Raw genomic sequence first — 18,756 nt, 5'->3', positions numbered from 1 at the left:
TGCAAACGCCATCCCCGAATTGCTCTTCAACCGTGTGAAGCAAGAAGATGCTTAAAACATCAATGTAGGCATCTGCTGTGATAGAGCCACACAAAACAATAAGGGGTGTAAGCCCCCTTCACAAAAGCACGACCACAACATAACACCCCCGCCTCAGAATTTTACTGTTGGCACTACACGGTTTCCCAGATGAAGTTCACCAGACATTTGCCATACGCACACCCTGACATTGGATCGCCACATTGTGTACCGTGATTCGTCACTCCACGCAGTGTTTTTGCATTGTTCAATCGTCCAATGTTTATGCTCATTACGCTGCTCAACCATGAAATACAAGTTTTCTTACCTCCTGCCTAACTATCACAGTACTTGCAGTGGATCCTGATGCAGTTTGGAATTCCTGTGTGATGGTCTGGATAGATGTCTGCTTATTACACATTATGACCCTCTCCAACTGTGAGTGGTCTCTGTCAGTAAACAGACAAGGTCGTCCTGTATGCTTTTGTGCTGTACGTGTCCCTTCATGTTTCCACTTCACTTTCACATTGGGAACAGTGGACCTAGGGATGTTTAGGAGTGTGGAAATCTTGCATACAGATGGATGACACAAGTGACACCCAATCACCTGACCACATTCGAAGTCCGTGAGTTCGGCGTAGTGCCGCAGTCAGCTCTCTCACAATGTCTAGTGACTACTGAGGTTGCTGATATGGAGTACCTGGCAGTAGGTGACAGCACAATGCACCTAATATGAAAAACATATGTTTTGGGGGTGTCCAGATACTTTTGATCACATCGTGAAGATACTTGTGGGAACATTCTTTTCTGCAATGAAGAGAACACAACCTACACGCAGAAGCTCACTGACAGACTCCACCTTAAAGCTTGTCTTCAAATCTGCAGTGCACAGAAAGTGCTACCAGGTATTGTCGCTTTAGTAAAATCAAAATAAGAAGTATTCATTGACATTAAGTGGTTTTATGTTTAATGTATGAATAAAATGGTTACAAAATACAAGTTGATATCAATTTAAACTTCATCCAAAACCGACATTCATCATAAGGCTCAATCTCTTGTAATAAGTCTCATGTCTCGTACCTGCCCTATGTTCTTCTCTTCATCAGTTGGAAGACATGTAAGTTCCATGTCATTGTCATTTCCCATTAATGGAACAGTATAAGAAAATAAACTTCCCACATAACGCATAAATAAATCAGCCACTGTAAAGCAGTACACTTCTTTAGTACTTACATTGACGACCATTGAAAACAGTCATTGGCAACAGTTTCTCGTGTAGAGCTACCTTGTTCTGGTTCCTCCTTCACCTTCCGTTGCCTCCCCCCACTCCCCTCCCCTCCCTTCCGCACCTGTTCTCCCATCCTTATTTGCCGTGAGCCAGCTAGTTGCTCACTGGGATGGCATGAGTGCAAGCCAGCTTGCAAGAGCAGATCGATGAACAGGTCTACCCTACAACAAACATGTTTAATTCTGTAATCAGCTTTTTCTTGTTGGGAACTGGGAAGAGGGAGAAAAATAATATCTTGAAAAGGCTATAGTAATGAGACTTGTGTTGTCTTCTGTCCTATGAATATTTCTGAAGTTAATATTCTGTGTCCTAGGTGAATTTTAATTTAAGGGCATTACACCATGGTCCAAAGCATATGTCTGTGTCTTAACATTCCTTCTAGTAATCCTGGATTCATCATCAGAGGCTGTAGACCCAACTAGCATATTCAAACTTGAGCCCAGTAAGCCTAACTGTTTGCCAGTCAGGTTGTGACAACATCTGAAGACTGCCTTAGATCACAGAGTAGCATAGATGTCTTACAGAGCTCTTAGTGGGGAAGAATGGGCACTGTTTATCTTATTTGTCACTAAGACTGACAATTTGTTTGATTTCAACTGTTCTTCTTTTCTGTTGAAGCTGTTTGTGCTTTCTAATTTCAGTGACCTCTCTGTACGCTCAATGGTTTGCCTTTATAAAACCACCAAAACGAATTTTAGTGGTTCTCTGGTCCCATTGTATTATCTGCTGCTGCCGGGAATCCATCTTTACACAAATGACAGTTGCTCTTGTGTTCCTTAATCCTAGTGTTAATGCTTCTTTTTGTATTTCCCAGACACCGTTGGCCTTACTTCATATGCAGTGGATTTTATATACTGCTTCAATGACAAGCAGTAGGCATTTGTCCTTTGCAGTGTGTTTAAACACTGTGTTCTTAGCAGTCTGTTGATGTAATCTATAACTGTTTCTACAAATATGAGGAAAACAGTTCCTTTAGTTTGTCCTTTTTTACATAGAAGCTCCAGATCTTTTAGGATGTAGTGTCATACGTATCTCTTTGTTAGAGTAGTTCCTACACGATGAAGCTCTTTCTCCAGGTACTATTGTAAATAGTTTCTTTTAGCACAATCCACATACATTCTGATCATTTTTCTTTTCTACTTGGGATGGTGATTAGAATTTTTGTGAAGGTCTATTTAAGTGATTGAGCTTTCTGTAGCTTTTGCACCCGAAACTTTCATCATTCTGATAAGGTCGTGATCCAACCATTGAGAATACACATAAACAGTTCAGCTTGCTGAGTTTGTTAGAGTTTGAAAGTGCTGTTTGAATCTTATAGCCTCTGATGATGCCTCCATCATTAAGAGATGAAACATTAGACACAGAAATGTGCCATGAATCATGCCAAATATTTACAAGACAAAATTTACCAAGGACTCAGAATGCCAGCTGTTGAAAGTTTGCGTGGTTTGATTAGTATTCTAAATTTATATTCATGATATATAAATTACAATGAAAGTACTTGCCTTAATATGCACATATATGATTTCTTACAGGGCGAATGAGTGATCCCAATCAGCCTGTTCGTCTCATGGCAACACATTGCTTTGCAACACTGATACAACTGATGCCACTTGATGGAGGCATTCCAGATCCTCCCAGTCTCACACCTAAGTTGGCAGAGCAGAAGGAGAGAGAACGCGTTTTCCTTGAGCAGTTATTTAATCCAAAGTCCATACAGGATTACAAGATACCAGTGCCCATAAAAGCAGACTTGCGTTCATACCAGCAGGTAGTAAATTTGTGTCAAGTGTGTAAGTTCACTGAACCTCTATGTACAGGGGGATTATAATTAAAGTTCCAGTTTTAAAACACTTTAAAAAAATAACCAATGCTGAGAATTGTGTAAAATTAGAATGGAATATTAGTGAATAAGTGGGAAATGTTATGGAAATATAAAAACTTCAATGAAAATTTTGCCGCTAGATGGTGGGGTAAGCATTGTAAGTGGGTTTGGCTACAAGTGATGGATGAATCACAATATGGTGGCTATGGTGTGAATTCCACATTAAGCCAACCATACTGTGCTGTGTGCATAATTGCACAAGTTTGGCATTCAACAGTTGTGGCACTATTACGAGGGAAACTCCCCATCACACCCCCTCAGATTTAGTGGTAATAGGGACCATGGGACAGCCCGTCAAAAACTGAACACAAATCAAGCAGAAAAACAGGAAGGTGTACTGTACTGTGAAAAAAAAGTGAAATTTAATGATAATAAGCAAAAATAAAGCTTATAAGTGTTCAGCATGTACCGATATTTACAAATTAATTTGCAATGTGAATGTAAAATAACTCATTCCGTACCATTGTGATTTATGGTGCAAATAATCCATGGAACATTAAACTAACTGACATCTGAAATGAGACGAATATTCCTCAGGAAACGAAGAAATCTTATTCACTGTTCAAAACACACACACACACACACACACACACACACACACACACACACACACACTCTCACTCACTCACTCTCACAGAGCCACTGTACCCTGATGCAATTGCTGGCTTGTGTAAGTAGTGGTCTTGGCTGTGGTAACTCATGAAAATGAACTGGGGTAGGGGGAGTAACAATGGAAGACAGGTTTAGGAAAATTCATGGTGGTGTGGAACATGTTCATGTGTGCTGGAGAGGTGGATGACGTTTAAGCAAAATGACAGATTAGGAAGCTACTAAGAGAGACACAGAGGAAATAGTAAAGGTGGCAGATGTAGACTCCAAATTAAAAGAAGAGGATAAGGAAAGGAAGGTACAAGTGAACGAGAATGAAGCAGAATAGTGTTGAGTAGTGTGAAGATAGTCTGTGGCCATGAAGATGGAATGGGATGGGAATTGAGAAGAGCAAAAACAGTGTCATGAAGATGTTTCAATTGAGTGTTTAGCAAAGTTTCACAGCAACAAAGCTGATTTTTTTGTGTCGTTTCATAACCATGGATGAAACATGGGTCCACCTCTTCACTCCAGAGACAAAAGAACGATCAAAACAATGGACACAAATTGGAGAACCGACTCCAAAGAAGGCGAAGACTTTTTCATCTGCAGGCAAGGTCATACCGTCGGTTTTTTGGGATGCGCGAGGGATAATTTTCATTAACTACCTTAAAAAGGAAAAACTATCAACTGTGAGTATTATACGAACTAATTGAAACATTTAGGAGAAGAAATCAAGTAAAAACAGCCACATTTGGCCCAAAGTGTTGTTTCTTCAGGACAATGCAGCAGCTCACAAGTTCATTATTGCAATGGCCAAAATTAATGAACTGAAGTTTGAATTGCTACCTCATGCATCCTGTTCGCCAGATTTAGCCCCCTCAGATTATTTTATGTTTCCAAACTTGAAAAAATGGCTCGGTGGTCAAAGATTTTTCAACAAATGAAGATGCGATGTTGGCAATTAATGGCTATTTTGAGGAGTTAGACAGTTCTCATTATAAAAAGGGTATCGAACTTATTGAACATGGCTGGGAAAAGTGTATAGAGCCGAAAGGAGATTATATTGAAAAATAAATACATTTTTTTACAAAATTTTTGTGTTTTTTTTATGGGTGAGGTACTTACGGGACCATCCTCTTATATGCATAATTTTTGGTTTGAAGAAAAAAGCCTAACAATCATCACTGCTTTTTATGTGCCTAATCACTTTATGTTGTGACATTAATAAGCAGTATTACTGATGGAGAATGTTTGTTTCATCCAAAATATGGTTTGTTTCCTCTTTGGAAAATATTGAATTATCGTTCATTTACAGATTTAGCCAATGAGAACATCAACTGTAGATTTTGTAGAGTATTTATCGTATAGTCACTTTTCAGCTTACAAGACCATTGCCAAACAATAAGTGATTACTGCATCAAAGACCATATTGTATAAACATCATCTGTGCATTATTCATATTTGTGCAAACCTGTCAAATATTTTATACCTTATCACAGTGCATAATTTCATAGTTTCAAATTTCAAATAATTTGCAGCATGTTTTATGTACAATCTAATCTATGTCAGCTTGTGCAAATCCATCACACACACACACACACACACACACACACACACACACACACACACACACAAAGCACAACCTACCCATATTTCCTTAACTTTTACTCGATGTTTGGTTTTAGTGTTCTCTGCAACATATCTTTTGACTGTAATGTGTTTTTACAAAGCTATTTTATGTGCACCTTACCTCTGCAGTAATCTTCCTTGTTAGTAAATCATATGGAAACTATGATTGTTTGAAATCACTTTTTAAAATATGCTGACATTTTTACCCAGTGTGTTTATAAAAAACCAGTGCAAGACAAACTGTGGTATTTTTTTTTGTAAACTCATATTAACTCTGCTGTTAAGTGGCAACTTCATAATTACACTTTTTCTCCAGATATTGAGTATTTCACTAACACTTTACATTTATAATTTTTTATTCTTTTAGTCTGGAGTCAACTGGTTGGCATTCTTAAACAAATACAAGTTGCATGGAATTTTGTGTGATGATATGGGTCTCGGGAAGACTCTCCAGTCAATATGCATCCTTGCTGGCGATCACTATTTCAGAAGCCAACGATATAAGGTATTTTATCCATATTGCTGTTATTTGCTGCCTTGCGTGATTTATAGAGCAACTGTATCCAATTGTGCTTAACACAATACACATCAGTTAATTGAGATGTGATGTAAAAACATGTTTAACTTATGTATATTTTTAATGTACAGTAAAGAACTGTTTGCATTATGTTTTGGGCTATCTATTAATTGTAAAATATGTGGCTCAAAAGAAAACCTTTTTAACATGTGACTTGAGAAAGCCTAAAGGTATATAATCAAACTAAAACAAAAAAAGAGTGTGTTATAAAGTTTTAGCTTGTGCCTGCTTTATTTCTTATAACTAATTTTTGAGATTTTTGCTCATATTCTTCATGATTTATTAGCTCCCTATGAATGTATCCACGCAACGGTTCTAGCCCATCACTTCTCTTTGATTGCCTTCCAGCTCATAGCTCGTGCCTACACCTGCTTTTATCCACCCGCCTTCGAAAAAGTTCACACATTAACTAGGAAATTTGCAAGTATAGTTTGAGACTGTAGCTGCTATGAGGGGCATTTGAAAACAATTTATTATTGCATTATTTTACAAGTACTAAGTCCTCTCATAAGATGATTAACTGTTTCTAGTACGCTGCACAGATGCTAGATGACAGTTGTGTCCAGTAAGTGGAAGGACTGTGTTTGGCTGTTGTTTGGTAGAGATAGTTGTGGACAAAATGGAAGGTGACTATTATGGACAAAGATAGACCATATGGGTTTTGTGGAAAGGGGGAGTCAAAACAAGGTTCAGCAAAGGCAACAGGGAAAGTGATCGAAAGAAATGACCCAGCAGTACAATCATGCACATCCCCACACCAACAGTGCCATGACTGCAAAGTTGACATCACTGGTGTTTGTTGTGCACAACCACCATATTCAGTGGATCTTGCTCCATGTGATAATGCTTTATTTTGTTATATGGAAGACAGGCTGTGAGGTAAGAGGTTCAGCAACAACAAAGAATTGCAGACAGCTTTCCACGAGTGGATGCATAGTTCCCCCAAACAATAGTTCCGTGACGCAGTAATGAAGTTGCCAGAAGGATGGCAGTGGTGTATTGACATTCCTGGGGAGTGTATTGAGAGATTTTATGTACACTGACTCTTGTTCATTAATAGACAAAGTGCAAAAAATTTCAGCCGTAAATCATTTCCAAGCATCAATCATATAAATGGTGATAAAACATTGCAATGTTGCTTATATGCTCTCAATGAAATCGATTCATTGCAGTTATTCAGTTCATGTTTCTGTTCTCATTATTATAGAATAATGCCTATGCATAAAATATGCTAACTTGGAGGTTAGTTCTAAACTTTTTAGTGATTGTATTAAGCATGAAATACGTTTGCAGTTTCAAATACAACCAACCATCAGTTGTATACGGAAATGACAATTATGAAAGTGCCAGACTGAAGTGACCTGGATTTTTCAATTTTTGTGAGCAGTTGCCTTAACTGCTTTGGCTATCCATGAATGTCTCATGGCCAGATCCAAACTATCATATGTCATTGTTCCTGTGTCACACTCTGTACTCATACACGCATTATGTTATTTCCGTACAGGGGAGGACATTTTAATTGAAAGTCACTGCCTGGTATTGGCAGATAAATATGATATTGCAGTGCCTGTGTTGCTAAGAAGAATGATGCAATGTTCCTTCGGACATGCATGCATGCACTACATCATCATGATTATGAAAATTTTTTTCCATTCGTACCTCCTTCATTGTGATGAATTTAGTCATAATCTCTTATTGCTTTAGTTGCTGTGTTCGCTGTGGTGTGTAGTTGACAACCAAATTTATTTATAGGGTGATAAATATAGAAGCAGCCAGTCGTATTTAGCATGTTCTCTTACCTCATACTGGCAGTACTGGAGTATATGTCATACAAAATAAGAACCATCCTTATCTGTCATGTAGTAATTTATCATATCCCATTCTCAATCACAAAAAGTGTGATGGGCATACTTTCTAGCATGCTGCAATTCACAGACACTGGGAATTGTTTGACAAAATAAAATATGCAAGTTGTGCTATTATTTTACTCATTTCAGTTTGTGAAAGAAATATTTATTGCTAAAATTTTGTACCAACTGACAGAGCTCCTGAAAATCCTTTTCCTGGATAGAAATTAGTAAATGAACCAGTTATTATTAAAACATCATAAGAAGAAATTTGTATTATTTCTGTGAGTGAAGTACCTTTTCAATTTGTAAATTTCCGTTTAGAATAATTTGCAATTGTGTTTACAGTTGACAATGAGTCCTGATTGTGCTCCTCTTCCATCACTTGTCATATGCCCACCAACGCTGACCGGGCATTGGGTATATGAGGTAGAAAAATTTCTTACAAAAGACTTTTTGAATCCATTACAATACACTGGACCACCAGCAGAACGGGAAAGGTGAGCTATTATTTTCTCTTCTGAGAGCTTATAAGCTTTATAAAATTTTAGTTTCAATATTAAATAGAAATTTGACAGGTTCCTGTTTTTAAATTTTTTATTTAGTCATCACATTAAATGTCATCAAGTATTAGAACAGAATTGCACTTAGCTCAACAACATCTAATCTATCATGTTTTTGTAGTGTTTTTCAGTTATGCTAATATAACTACTTCATAAATACTTCCTTGTTGTTAAATGAAGGGTTTATATCTTCAAATGCAGGTATTAATAAGCAGCTGTATGGCAAGATTTTTAGCATAGGCATTCCTGTTTACGATATGCTGTTGTGGTTTTTAAAAACATAACTTCCTCCCCTCCTTTAATTGTATTACAGATTACGCAGCAAAGTGAAGACACACAACCTTATAGTGGCATCATATGACATTGTACGGAAGGACATTGATTTCTTCAGTTCTATCAAGTGGAATTATTGTATTCTAGATGAAGGGCATATAATAAAAAATGGAAAAACAAAGGTAAAACAGTATTATTGATGCAGAAATGTTTTTAAAGTTACAACTATAAAATACACTTATAGAACTTGTGACACAAGATATAAAATTTAACTAGAAAGTAAATATGGTAATGGAAAGTCCCTGGTGGAATATAAATAATGGAAGGAGCAAAGATAACAAATCATCAAATAGTTCAGGTGTTCAGTCATCTATATGAGCATAAACAAGACTGAGAACGTTCAAACAAATTTTGGGCTTGCAGCCGGTCGTCATTCAATACTTCGCACGATATTTCAACTGGGCACCTGCCAGTCATCTTCAGGTGAGCCGTCGCAGACTGAGAACCTGAGAACACATAAGACTGAGAACCTCTCAGGTCCTTCCCATTGTCCCACTTATTAGTTATTCTTCCTATCTTATTCCCATATGCCGTACCGAAAGAATAATTGCTTAAGAGCCTTTGTACATGCAGTAATTAGCCTAGTTTTGTTTTAGCAATACATGAGGTAGTGACACACAGGGGGTTGTAATACATTTATAGATTCCTCACTTGAAATTTGGTCTTGACACACTGTAAGTTGCTTCCACGGGTAGTTTGGTCTGTCTTCAAGCATCAGCTAGTTCAGTTTTCCCAGCATCTCCAAGATGCTATCCCATGGATCAAACAAATCTTTGCCATTCACGCTGGCATTCTTTGTATCATTCAGTATCCCTTGCAGTCCTATTTGGTAAGGATCCCACACACTTGAGCAATAATCTATGCTGCGTCTCACAAGGGTTTGTAAGCAAGATAGAATTTTCCTATTTCTCTACCAATGATCTGAAGTCTGCCACCCACTTTACCTACGATGTCATGCATGTGCACATGCGGGCGTGTGCACTAGCGCGTGCACACACACACACTCCTCTGTATGGCTATGTTATCCTGGCTTACTACCTAGTATTGGCACTACAGATTGATGGTGGGCGAGCAATTATGTAGCAGCAAGGGGGGTTGGGAAAAGATGGCTGATGAGAGGGAGGGAAAGCCAGTAGACATGCAGGACAGCAATATGGCACCAATGGGCTCACTTTGGTCACATCCAGGGGGAGTTGTGCAGAATGGCATGGAACAGCAGATTGGGAGGGGGAGATAGAATAGATGGTAAGGAAGATTGCTGAGAAGATAATTTGTATACAGAATGAGGTAAGTTAGGGTCATGGGGCAGGGGTGAAGATGGGTGAGAGACAGCGGATAGCCAAGTTTGAGACACGGAGGATTACAGAATTGATTGGTGTGTTGCAAGGACCATTACCAACTGCATAATTCAGAGAAGCTGGTATTGGGAGGATGCATCTGGGTGTAGTCTACTCTTGGACACAGTTGGCATTGGCCATTTATTTGGATGGGCAACTGGTTGTTGTAATACCCTCATGTAGGTTTTGCAAACAAGTACAACAAAGCTGGTATATAATATGATTGCTTTCACATGTTATCTTGTCTCTGATAGGATATGATGTGCATGTGACAGGACTGGAGTAGAGTATGTGTATCAGACAGGTCTTGCACCTGTGCCTTCCACAGTTGTATGATCCATATGGCAAGGGCTTGGTAGTGTGCGTCTTATAAGGATTGACTAAGATATTTCTAAGATTGAGTGGGTGGAGGAATACCATATTGGGAAGGATTGTGTGGAGGATGAACCTTATTTCTGAGCACAATGGCAAGCAGTCCAAGCCCTGGGAAGGGTGTTGTTCCGTTCTAGTCCAGGATGACATTGAACGATGAGGAAGTGGGTGCTCCATTGCAGCTGGTTCCTGGGATTGATCAGAGGATTAGGGGCTTGTGTGAATATGGCATGGGAAAGCTGTTAAGGTACGATGTTGGGATAGTAATGCCTGTTTGTGAAGTCCTTAATAAGACCTTCAGCATTCTGGGCAAGAGGTGGTCTGTCATTGTAGATGTTCTGTCCACGGGTGGCCTGACCAGATGGAAGTGACCGTTCCATGTTGAAGGGATGGCAGATAAAATGCAAGTACTCTTCCATGTGTTAGTCAATGGGCAGTGTCTAAAACTCTCCATGTCTGCCTTTATAGCAAGCTCACTGGTGCCACATTTATATTCTGTGCCCCTTCTGCCTCTCCCTCCCATCCATCAGCCACTCTTTCCCAACCCTCCCCCCTGCTCTTTTCTTCCTTTCTACCATTGCCTACTATACTGGACACAACCTGTTATCCCAGTTAAGTTACAGTACCAGCAAAATGTTGTCAGCCGGGACAATGTAACAATGCAAGTGTGTGTGTGTGTGTGTGTGTGTGTGTGTGTGTGTGTGTGTGTGTACTCTATGGCTCTGTAGAAGGAAGAGTCCGAAAGCTAGCAGTATTCTCAGTAGTGTTTTAAGTGTGTATCGATGACTGAACAATTCAGTTATTCAGTGAGTTGCTTACTTTAGCCTTTCCAACATCTTTCAGAAAACAAGTAGTTATGGAAAATCATCACGCTACTTACTTACTTCATAGAGTGCCTGTATCCATGACACTTGTGCATCAATGCATTTTGCTTCTTGTCCTAACATTAGCGTTCATCATGTTACATGCATCTGCAGACACAGGTAAGGAGATGGATCTTATTGTTAAGGTAAGCATATAATTAGGAATTTGGGAAACCTAGTGGAGGCAGAAACTAGTAAGATCAAATACAAAAAGTAAAAGCTGCCCCTTTTGTAAACTCTGTATTTTTTGAATAGAAACGTCACATTTAATTTATCATTTATCATGCTGAATATTAGATTTTGGGGAGAAATAAAATTTATGTTTATTAGCTCTAGCTTCCAGAGACTGTGTGTGTGTGTGTGTGTGTGTGTGTGTGTGTGTGTGTGTGTGTGTGAACGAGCTGTGTTTGCATGAGTGTGTGCATGTGTTGTCTACTTTTGACAAAGGCCTGTTTGGCCGAAAGCTAACTTTCCAAGAGTCTTTTTGGTGTGCCATTTTGCGATTCAGTGTCCCCTCCGTATGGCGAGTAGCAAGCATCCTTTTCATTATATTGTTAAAATAAGATAGATTTATTACTCCACTGCCTCAAACATTTTCATGCATATCACATAATGCTAATGCCTCCAGTGTCACAGGAGAAAGGCAACCATAGAGATCGCATTCAATAATAATATCATGATAGTGAAGAAATGTATCTGATGTTTTTTAACCACTGTTTCTTCAGTGCTGTTCACAAGATGACTGTCATTGAGTAGAAGTTACAATAATTATCTTACATTTCTCCCTAAAATGGCAGATGTATTCTTTCCTTGTAAGCGCAGTTTTATAATTGTTATTTTGTCACAGATAGGAAATGAAGAGCATTTTTGTCCACATTATGATAACTAAGTGTAATATTTTAGCATTCGTACTGTGGATATAGATAATAAAAAATAAAGTCTTAGCTAGGATTGGTGGGATAACTCCTGAGTGTCCATAATGGTGGCACTAGTGTATTATGGAGGTGTGCACAACATGTCAGATTCGCAAAGGGAAAAAATGAAGAAAACATAGTATTTCAACACTGAATAGAAAACATAGTATTTCAACACTGAATATTTGTAGCAGATTAAATCCATGTTTTGAACTTGAGTGTCCACCTGAAACCATCTTTCTTTGTAGATTTTACCTACAAGAACACAGGAAGGTGTTTTATACACTGACCTCTGATTACCTCTGCTGCATGTCCAGTCTCCTTATAGGTTCTCCAGTTAATCAGGCAGTATAACCATTTGTAGGGAAAAGGACATTGCGGAAGGATTGACTTAATCACAGCCATATCACAAAGCTGAAATTTCCTAACTGCTTTTTTTGTTGTGTTCACTGAGTTGAATATTTACAGCTGCTTGGAACACTGTGTAGATTAAGACTTAAACATGAAATCTTTTCCTTAATTTTCTCTTTGAACTGTCAGATTAGCTGGAAAGCTGATTGACAACTTCATTTAGCACATGTTGCATGCTTGGCCGGATCAGTGATGAAGCACTAACTCAAGATGGATGAATTTTTGTATCATTGTACACCTGGCAAGTAGTTTTAACCTGCCACAAATGTTCATCTTTGTGAATAAACAGGTTATATGTGTTTTTCAAAAATAGAAGTCATCTTTTGTTATTCTCTCTACAGTACAATACAGAACAGTGTGTGAATGTTAATGCCTGCTACAGGACAGAAACTGAAGACTTGAATTATTAAATGACTATAGAATTAGCATTGTCAGTAGTTAAGTCTTATTTTTCATATAAATGATTAAGAGTAATTCAGTTGTTGTATTACTGAGGCTTTTAATAAAATTTTAGTTTTTTGCAAGTCTAACAGAAAAACCCTATACAGTGTAATTAATTATTACATAAAAATTTTAAAAAATGTAATTCAATATAAACGTAGCTCTTCATGAATTCCTTACAAATCATACGATTTGGACGGGGGGAGAGAGGGGGGGGGGGGGGCAGTATCTACAGTTTTAAGAACCACTAAAGGCTGAGTCACCACCTGATAAATGGAATCTGAACAAGTACCAAGAAAGTTTCTCCATTTTGTAACTTATTTGTTCTCTTTCTCTACAGGCATCCAAAGCAGTCAAGCAGCTTGTAGCAAATCACAGACTGATACTGTCAGGGACACCAATACAGAACAATGTTTTGGAGTTGTGGTCCTTGTTTGACTTCCTTATGCCAGGATTCCTTGGGACAGAGAAGCAGTTTACAGCTCGTTACAGCAAGCCAATTCTGGCCAGCCGTGACCCAAAGAGTTCACCTAAGGAACAAGAAGCAGGTAATATGTCTTTCATTGTAACAGAAATTGAGACTGTTATTGGATCAATCAAAACTTTAGTGTACCTTCCCCCCTCTCGTGTAGTAGCGTAACCAACTTCTGGTTTACTCTGTTATTGTTTTTAAGTACCATATCATTTAACTCGTCTACATTATTTTAAAAAAGGTACAAAACTCAAATTCATTCTTCATTTTAATTTCCTAGGGCTGTATTGTGTGTGTTCTTTTTTCCTTCCATTCCCTGCTCAAATGCCTTTATTGATATGAAATTGATGGGCCGATCTTCATTTACTGTGTTAGAACATTTTCTGCAGTAGGGCACTCAATGTTATTTTAGTATTTGCAGAAGGTGTGACGAACGCTGCTACTCAACATCTAACGCTTTAGATGACAAGAAGTGATGTGGAGCTGGTTTTCAAACTTCCCACCTCTCTCCCATAGGTTGACTTACTTGGTATGCACACCCGATCTTCTTCTCTGGATAGCTGGCCACATCGATCTCCAAAAACGTCTTCTCTGAAGAATAAAGCTGGTTAAGGGAATTTATCAGATCCTCTCTCTACTCTTGAAATAATTTGGCACTCGAAGAATACATTTAGTTCAGTCATGGTATATTTCAACTTCCACAAAAAACAAATTCACCATTTCTCATATAAATATTCAAACTCCTGAGAGTCAACCAAGTTGTCAAACATTAGACTCTATTAAGATACATTTATGACAGAGTTAGTTCAATAACCACCAGAAAATATGAACATGTCTTGCTTCTAGCAAGTCCAACACATGAATTAACTTGAAAGTCTAATCTCATTTCTTCATTTGTCTTTAACAACCATCACAGTCACTAAACCAGCAAAGTATAGCACAGGCTCTTCTCTACACATACACTGAAACTTTATGGATCATACAGCCGGTACTTGTCGGCCGCCGCGTCCACATTTTGCTTGTGACTGTTTTTAGACCTGCACACACAAACATACAATGCACAGTAGGTCAGATTCGTCTCTCTCATGATGCATTGCCCTAGTATACATCTTTATGTACACTATAATTAAATATTTCCTGGTAAAAATAAAATATATTTTACACTTCACTCTCACTTCTTAGCACCTCCTCTAATACCATAGAGTCCTCTTCCACTTCTCAACTTCTATAATCTTAGTAGATACTATGCCTACACATATTATTCAACTCATGGTAGATACTATGTCTGCCTGTATTAACCAATTCTTAGTAGATACTGTGTCTACACATAATGATCTAGTCCCACTAAAAAAATAAAAAAAATAAAAAATAAAGTGTGCCTTTTTCCAGATGTACACATATCTATTTCCCCTACAACCCTTGGCGGTTCTTACATCTTTTTAATCTGTAACTTCATTGTTTCCGTATTCGTATTTCTTTGTGTGTATGCAGAAATGTTTTCGTGTAGTCTGATACCTCGGCCTTCTTATCTGAAGATAAGTTTTAGGTTATTGGAAACCACGGAAACTAGGAAGGACTTCTGCGAAAGAAGTAGATGAATATGGAAAGAGGGAAAAATAGTTAGGTCCTCAAACAAGAAGTAAGAAAGGTATAGAGGTAGGTGTGGTTGCTAAGATTGAAGAAGAGAAAGAAGACAGACCCAAAGACAGGAAACCCTTCCAACCCCCACCCCCACCCCCACCCCTTGCCCATGATCTCTATCTTGCTGGTACTTGAGTGAGAAGTCGGAGGAGGTATGGTGTTAAATCATTTCCTACAGAACGGACATTCCCACCTTCACCCTTGAGGTCCCCGAGGAAAATATTAGCAACCCTATGGAAACGGCAAATGGTGAAGAATCAGGCACACTTGTTTGCGAGGGTCATTTGAAAGGTGTGATGTGTGTTTTTGTTAGTCATGATTTATCTGTTACTGTAAATCATGCTTTTATGTACACTGCCCACCCCCTTTCGATATTGAAACAAACCCTCCCATCTACGTCACATCTCGTAAAAGGTATAAAATATTCTGTACCAAGTATAAAATTATGTATTCCATTATCACAATCATTTAATTAGTCACACAATATTATGTTTTCCACAAATATAATATTCCATTCAGTTTACTAAGAAAAATATGCTTCAATGACTTTAACTCAATTATCTTACATTCAGTGTGAGAATGGTATTCTCACAAATTCAGAAATTATTTTGAAAGTTATGTGCCAGGTATGGTTCTCCCTACTTACTTAGAACTGTGTGACAAAAAAAGGATTTCCAAGCAGCTTTCAAGAAAACCATTTTTGGAATCATTGTAATTATGATTCATATTAATAGAATATACAAATTTAAGGACATTTGATTTCACCCAGACTTTTGCCCACAGATTTGCACAGGAAACTGGTCTAGAGATTAATTACAAGGACTAATTCAGGCAAAAATAAAACCTAACTATACGTGGAGACCACGTCAGACACTGGCGACCTTACAATCGAAACCGCTGAAGAGAATGGCTGGCTAGGCAGATTTAATCTATCTTGTTTCAGAGATAATATGCATACCAATTATCACCTCATGTTGCCACCTAGTAAAGTCAGGATAAGTTTGGGCGAGCCAGGACGATTTGTGAGTTCAGGTAGGGGCATCCCTGGAATAACCAATCACGGTTCCTAGCGGGCACAACTCTCTAACAACCGAGGACAACGCAGTCAAAATTCCTAGCGGGCACAATCCTCTTAACAGTGAAGGATGACACAGTCACATACCAGGGGCAATTTTGGGTGACGTAATGTCAATTTCTTGCTGGTATGTTTCTCTAATAATCTGTAAGAGGTGGATAATAGAAGTTGGGGCATTCGGTGCAGGAAAATTTTATTACAGAAGAAACACCGTAAATAACTGACGGTCATCACTCTGCCCGGTAACACAGAACATTAACGTCCCTGTGAGATATACAACTTTATGTCCTTTACGTTGTACTTTCCTTTTTCTGACCCAGTTGTAGGATCCTCTAAAAATAATGTCTTGGGATGGATTACCATTTGAACCCGGTATGGTCCTTCACACTTTTGGAAAACTTATGTGTGTCTTTCTTCAGGGCAGATCTCTGAAGATGCTGTTTTACAAGGATTAGGTCATTGACCTTGTACTGTTGTTCTACAGCTTTCTCATTATGCTTACTCACTCTTTGTTGTGACTTTTCAACTAAATTTCTAGTAACTATTTCCTGATTCAGTTCGTAGTTGGCAGTAAGTTGTCCAGGCCAAGTAAAACATTTAATGAGAGATTCTCTGACAAAAGGTTTGCCTATTACTTCCAAAGGTGTTAATCCAGTTGATAAATGTGATAATTCATTTAAAATAAGTTCAAAGTCTTTTCGTTGCCCATAAAGTGTGGTTTTCATGGCAGCAGGTGCGGCATATTTCCCAGTTTCTTTCATAACTCTTTCACACGGATTCGAGGATGGGTTATAGTTCGATATTAATACTTGTCGAATATCTTCCCAAGTTAGAAATTCTTTAAATTCATTACTGACAAATTGTGGTCCATTATCTGTGAGAAATCGTTTTGGTTTTCCTATCTCCAGAAAGTACTGTTGCAAACAGTGTATAACCGTCTGTGTATTTGCTCTTTTAATAGGATACAACTCAACATATTGTGACCAGCACATTACGATGACCAAAATGTATGACACTCCTTCCTTTCCTTTAGGAACCGGTCCAAAATATTCTGCTGCTGTAAGATCATGTAACAATTTAGGAATAGTTGGATACATTTTGTACTTAACATGAGTGTTACTCACTTTCACCTTCTGACAGATTTCACAGGTCCTAATTAAAGATGCTACTTTATGTCCTAGCTTCTTAAAATAATAGAACTTATTCATATGAGCTGTACACTTTTTCATTCTGAAGTGTCCATATCCTGTATGAATGTACTACACAATTTCGTCTTCCATTAACTTTAGAATGCAAATGCGCCAACATTGCGATGTTACACTGTCTCTCCAAAACAAATTATGCCCTATAATTTTCCACTTTCCTGCTTGATTAGGAGGTAAGGAATTCCTGATACACCTAGCAAACATTTCTGTAAAATAGAGATCATGATGGATGCTTGCTGTTATTCTTTGGGCCACCTCTTGTACCCTGGTGTGCGGATATTCTACAGTCATAAAATAAATTGCAAAAATTATGCCAGATCCCTCCGTACATTCTAACTCTTCCATGCCTAGGCAAAGTGCCTGGTACAATACTCTCATAACCTTTTACATACTGTGTCCTAATGTCATATCACTGTAGGAACAACATCCATCGCATTAGTCTACTATGTAACAACCGACTACTCATTAAAAAAAGAGAGAGCCTGACAATCTGTATAGACATGGATTTCTGACCCCCATACTAGTGTTTGGAGTTTTTGGATACTCCATACTATTGCCAATAGTTCTTTTTCAGTAGCCATGTAGTTTAATTCATGTTTATTAAGACTATGGTTAGCAAAGGCTATGGATCTATGATTACTTTGTCTAGACCCCACTTTTCTTGAAAAAGTTCTACTGCAATACCATAATCAGATGCATCGTTTGAAATTTTAAATGGCTCACTCATACTCGGATGATGTAATATGGATGATTCTACCAGTGCTATTTTTACATTTACAAACACATCATTTGGCTCTTGATCCCAAACCCACGGTATTCTCTTTCTTAATAAATTTGAAATTCTTGGGTCATTCAGTTCTTGACCTCGTATATATCGTCTGTAGTATCCATCCATTCCTATAAACCTCTTCAATTGTCTTATGTTTCTAGGGGGGTGAACATTATTTAATAGCTTTTGTACTCTAAGGATCCGGTCTAATCCCCTGCACCCCTACAATATAGAAACTTAAGCTCTTGTCGCGCACAGTGCGATTTAGATAATTTCGTTGTAATACCTTTTTCTTTAAATTTTTTCAGGGTCTTAATCAAGGTTAGACAATGTTCTTCCCAGGTAGCTGAGATTATGAGGATATCATCTACATATATTATTAAATCCTTCAATAAATCTTTTCCTAATGCCTCATCCAGAGCACATATCAATACGGATACTGTGATATTTAGTCCAAACGGTAACACATTGAAATGATATCAATTTACCATCAAACAGAAACGCTGTATACTTCTTTGATTCAGG

The 18,756-nt window shown here is 38.1% G+C and overlaps 1 protein-coding gene across 1 annotated transcript in view; it reads left to right on the top strand.

Moving 5' to 3' along the window:
• LOC126161983 (TATA-binding protein-associated factor 172) overlaps positions 1 to 18,756 on the top strand; it is a 300,940-nt gene that overhangs the window by 193,158 nt on the left and 89,026 nt on the right. Inside the window, exons 24-28 of the mRNA XM_049918182.1 lie at positions 2,842 to 3,077; positions 5,779 to 5,916; positions 8,184 to 8,335; positions 8,712 to 8,853; positions 13,410 to 13,617. Coding sequence (XP_049774139.1) covers positions 2,842 to 3,077; positions 5,779 to 5,916; positions 8,184 to 8,335; positions 8,712 to 8,853; positions 13,410 to 13,617 — 876 coding nt within the window. The remainder of the gene's footprint in view (positions 1 to 2,841; positions 3,078 to 5,778; positions 5,917 to 8,183; positions 8,336 to 8,711; positions 8,854 to 13,409; positions 13,618 to 18,756) is intronic.

This window comes from Schistocerca cancellata, chromosome 2 (genome assembly GCF_023864275.1).
Source record: "Schistocerca cancellata isolate TAMUIC-IGC-003103 chromosome 2, iqSchCanc2.1, whole genome shotgun sequence".
NCBI lineage: Eukaryota > Metazoa > Arthropoda > Insecta > Orthoptera > Acrididae > Schistocerca > Schistocerca cancellata.
Note: the sequence above shows the minus strand (reverse complement) of the source record. Positions and strands in the feature narration are given on the sequence as shown.